This window comes from Miscanthus floridulus, chromosome 18 (genome assembly GCF_019320115.1).
Source record: "Miscanthus floridulus cultivar M001 chromosome 18, ASM1932011v1, whole genome shotgun sequence".
In the NCBI taxonomy this organism is placed as follows: domain Eukaryota; kingdom Viridiplantae; phylum Streptophyta; class Magnoliopsida; order Poales; family Poaceae; genus Miscanthus; species Miscanthus floridulus.
This window is the reverse complement of record NC_089597.1, coordinates 4,185,741-4,190,118: the sequence shown is the minus strand read 5'-3', so window position 1 is coordinate 4,190,118 and position 4,378 is coordinate 4,185,741. Positions and strand designations below refer to the sequence as shown.

General features: G+C 45.8%; 1 protein-coding gene across 1 annotated transcript; it reads left to right on the top strand.

Annotated features, from left to right (window-relative positions):
- The first annotated feature begins 228 nt into the window (after positions 1-228).
- LOC136521382 (cystathionine beta-lyase, chloroplastic-like) lies at positions 229-3,729 on the top strand. Its single transcript, XM_066515119.1, has 12 exons — positions 229-535; positions 638-750; positions 1,447-1,517; positions 1,604-1,695; positions 1,795-1,882; positions 1,973-2,084; positions 2,206-2,302; positions 2,389-2,470; positions 2,600-2,717; positions 2,827-2,934; positions 3,035-3,137; positions 3,246-3,729. Exons 1-12 carry the CDS (start codon positions 283-285, stop codon positions 3,419-3,421), a joined length of 1,413 nt encoding a protein of 470 aa, XP_066371216.1. The 5' UTR covers positions 229-282; the 3' UTR covers positions 3,422-3,729.
- Positions 3,730-4,378: the final 649 nt, after the last annotated feature.

The window sequence follows — 4,378 nt, the reverse complement described above, 5'->3', positions numbered from 1 at the left end:
TACTTTTTTAGACTGCAGCCCTTGATTAACAGATCATCATATTAAACGCCCCTTATTTCGTGCTACAGGTTCACGTAATCACGTTCAACGAACCTAGACAATGTAAGCTAATCCTTCTGAGGGGCCACCCGCACGCAATTTGGCTCCCGCAGGTAATCGGGCTCACATGTCAGTCATAGCCCACCCCCTTATAAACATGTCGCTGTCACGCAGCCACGGCCCGGGTCCACCGGTCCACCCACAGGTGACGAACGACTCCCGCTTCTCACTCCTTCCTCGCCAATGGCCGCCGCCGTCCCCACCGCTCCCGCCCGCTTCTTCCTCCTCCAGTCCGCCCCGTCCCCGAACCCTAGCAGCGCGGCCGCCGCCGCTGAAGCCCAACCCCTCCGCGTACCGCCCCTCCGCCTCTCGTTATCCCGACGCATGGCTGGGCGCCCGCTGGCGGTGATCGCGGGCGCCTCCGGCGGCTCGGAACTGGACCTCAGCGCCTCTGCGGTCTCCGTGGAGGCCCTGGACTCCGTCGCCTACGATTCTGGTGCGTTGCTCGGGGCTGTGGGATTGGGCTTATGTGGCCGTTTTGCGGAGAATTGATAGATTGGGAATTTGTGGGCGCTCGTTTGGTTTTCTGGTGGTGCAGAGTTGGAGGCGAAGGAGCCGAGCGTGGCGACGATGCTGACGAGCTTCGAGAACTCGTTCGACAAGTATGAGGCTCTGAGCACACCGCTGTACCAGACCGCCACCTTTAAGCAGGTAATTGGGATTACAAACGAATGCTGCCCATTTTTTGTTACCAAAATGGGGAACCAAAAGCTTCGAACTTTGCCAGTACGTTTTTATTTCTTTGATAAATATGTTGTTCGTTTTCATTTCCACCTTCTGATGGTGTCCCGTACTAGGTTGCACTACCAGATGTGATCAATCTGTATTTTAGATTTTTATTGGATTTGTATTGTTTGGAACATGGAATGAATATTCAGACAAATGTGGGAACAATAGGCTGGGCGGAATTTTCTTCAAAATTTACAAATCTTAGGACAAAAATCTACTATTGTACGGTGCTGATGAATTCTATGTGCCTGGCCGTTGTTTGTGTATTTGAAACTGTAGTATACCTGCCAATAGTTAAGTGATGATCTCTTTTTTCTTAATCCACTAGTTATATTTGAGATTTGAGATTGACTTGGTTGTCCTTGAGGTGTTGGGATGCTATAGTTATTTAACAAACCATATGCATTTTCCTCTGTAGCCTTGAATCCTTGATTTCCAATTATGAGTATTTTATTGTGCGGATATTGATTTTGTGAAATTGTGTGGTAATGTCTTTATTCAGTTTGAGGAACTAGTAAGCTTATAACTGTACTTAAGATGGTTCATGATTTGCTCTATTTTCCTGTTTCCTACTCTGCAGTAGTGAGTAGTGACTTACTCCCAAAAGTTATTTTCCAGCCTTCAGCGACAGATTATGGACCTTATGATTATACTAGAAGTGGTAACCCCACTCGTGATGTTCTCCAGAGGTTAGTTCATCAGTACAGTGCTTTTCCTTACTATTGTAGTGTAGAGAAATGCATTATGGTTTTGATGAAGTTTATATCATGTTCAGCCTTATGGCTAAGCTTGAGAAGGCAGATCAAGCATTCTGCTTCACCAGTGGGATGGCAGCATTAGCTGCAGTAACACACCTCCTTAAGGCTGGTAAGCACTTGACATATTCCTGTGCGTCCCATTTCTAATGCTTGACATATAATCTCGTGTATGCCTATATAAATTAATGGATCAAACTTATGATTTCAGGACAAGAAATTGTTGCTGGTGAGGACATATATGGTGGCTCTGATCGTCTGCTCTCACAAGTTGTGCCGAGAAATGGAATAGTTGTAAAGTCAGTGTGATATTGATTATCTTTATGAAAGTGATCTCTTTGTTCTTTTGCTGTTCACTGACATGTTGTATATACATTGTATCAATACAGACGAGTAGATACAACAAAAATTAGTGACGTGGTGTCTGCAATTGGACCCTCCACTAGACTAGTTTGGCTTGAAAGTCCCACAAACCCTCGTCAGCAAATTACTGACATTAAGGTAAGACTCTTGATCAATGGATCCATTGATCATTAAGATTGTATTACTAGGTTTTCTATTATCTAGAAGTATCCTTTTAGAGTTAACTAGTATTCCATCCTCTCTTTTGTTTGCATGACAGACAATCTCAGAGATAGCACATTCTCATGGTGCTCTTGTTTTGGTAGACAACAGCATCATGTCTCCAGTGCTCTCCCGTCCTATAGAACTGGGAGCTGGTATGGAACAATGTGTTAACTAGATACAAGAGCATTCTACACCATTTAATGGCACAGTTCACATACATCTATTGTCCTATGTGCAGATATCGTGATGCACTCAGCTACCAAATTTATAGCTGGACATAGTGATCTTATGGCTGGAATTCTTGCAGTAAAGGGTGAAAGGTGTGTTCTCTGTTCCCACCTTGCTCCTAATGTTCATGCTGCATGCTCTCAAATACTAACAAGTCCCACAAACAACATTCATAGTACTTGCGAACTGCAGGTATAATATTTCTTTTTGATTGCTGACAGCTTGGCTAAAGAGATAGCGTTTCTGCAAAATGCTGAAGGATCAGGTTTGGCACCTTTTGACTGCTGGCTTTGCTTGAGGGGAATCAAAACCATGGCTTTGCGGGTGGAGAAACAACAGGTGAAGCTTTTCTGTAACTTGTATGCTAGTATATATCTTTTCACCCCCTCGAGTCTGGCCGTTTCATCATTTCTCTAAAGAGGCTTAAAGGTTGGTTGGTTATTGTTAGGCTAATGCCCAGAAGATTGCTGAATTCCTAGCGTCTCACCCGAGGGTCAAGCAAGTGAACTACGCTGGGCTTCCTGACCATCCTGGGCGGGCTTTACACTATTTTCAGGTATACCTTTTATTTTCCATGCTGCCTCGCGTGTAGCTTAAGAGAGCGGGCTGTCCTGATCAGTTATGCATGCTTGTTACACTTCTCTCTTGTTCGTCAGGCAAAGGGAGCGGGCTCTGTTCTCAGTTTCCTCACCGGCTCACTGGCTCTCTCAAAGCACGTCGTCGAGACCACCAAGCACTTCAGCGTAACAGTCAGCTTCGGTGAGCATCCAGACGAACTCGATCCCTTCGAAGATGCTTGCTTTTACCGTACCATCTGCCTACTGAACTCTCTCGACTGACGGCTTCCATTGCCTTTCCTGAATTCAGGGAGCGTGAAGTCCCTCATCAGCCTGCCGTGCTTCATGTCCCACGCAGCAATCCCTGCGGCGGTCCGCGAGGAGCGCGGCCTGACGGATGACCTCGTCCGGATATCGGTCGGCATCGAGGACGTCGAGGACCTCATCGCTGATCTGGACCGCGCGCTCAAAACCGGGCCGGCATAGAAAGTCGAGAAGTAGTAGATTGGTAGGTCACGTGAGATATCTTGATGATTCATTGGTGGACTGCTTGACTGATAATAATAAAATAATGGGAACGTTGCTTGGATACGCCGCTGCACGTTTTCCCCTGTGTGCTAGGGCCTAGGAGTGTTCACCTTGGGTGCCCGATGTGGAGCTGTGGCCTTGTGTGGGCTGTGGCCACCGGCAGCAGTTGCCGCGGCGAGCCAACATCGTGCTGATTGAATCGATCCACAGTGCTGAACTTTGAAGCTCAAACACACGTATGAATGTTTCGACCACACATGTGAATATGTTATCTGGATACCTGGACCTAGCCATCGTTGTGGTATTTAATGGTCTTAGCCCGCTTGGTCAACCTTATTTCAATCGAATCCCAACTCTAACAGCATGTTCGGTGGATGGTTTCAGCCAGACCTTATCAGCACAACAAACCAGCACCAGCCGGACTTATCAGTCCAGAAACCAACCAACGAACATGTTGTAAGTCAATTCTATTAGATGCAATAAAAATTAATCTCATATAAAAACTTGATTAGAGATTGACTAAGTTTAAGTGAAAATGAATGACTATTGTGTGCATTTGCTATGAATTTGAAAAAGGAGGATGCACGAGCTCTTGCTCTACCGGCCAGGCCACCACATGTGGCCTGTTCTTTTCGCTGAAATTTGGCTGATACTGTCGCACATGCTAATTTCTTGCGAGAGAAAAATATTGTTTTTTTGCTGAAAAGTACCGTTGAAGTAGTGCTGAAGAACAGAGACATGATTGATGCAATCTAGCTTATTTCGTAGCTCCAAACTATAACGGAGAGTCTAAGATCGTGTTGGAGTTGGACACAATCTAGCCCTGATAAAAGTGGAAGTGAGGAACAACAGACGGAGCGAATATCATACTTTAAGGAGGTTTTTGGGATCGCTCTATTTCTGTTTTTGCAGCTC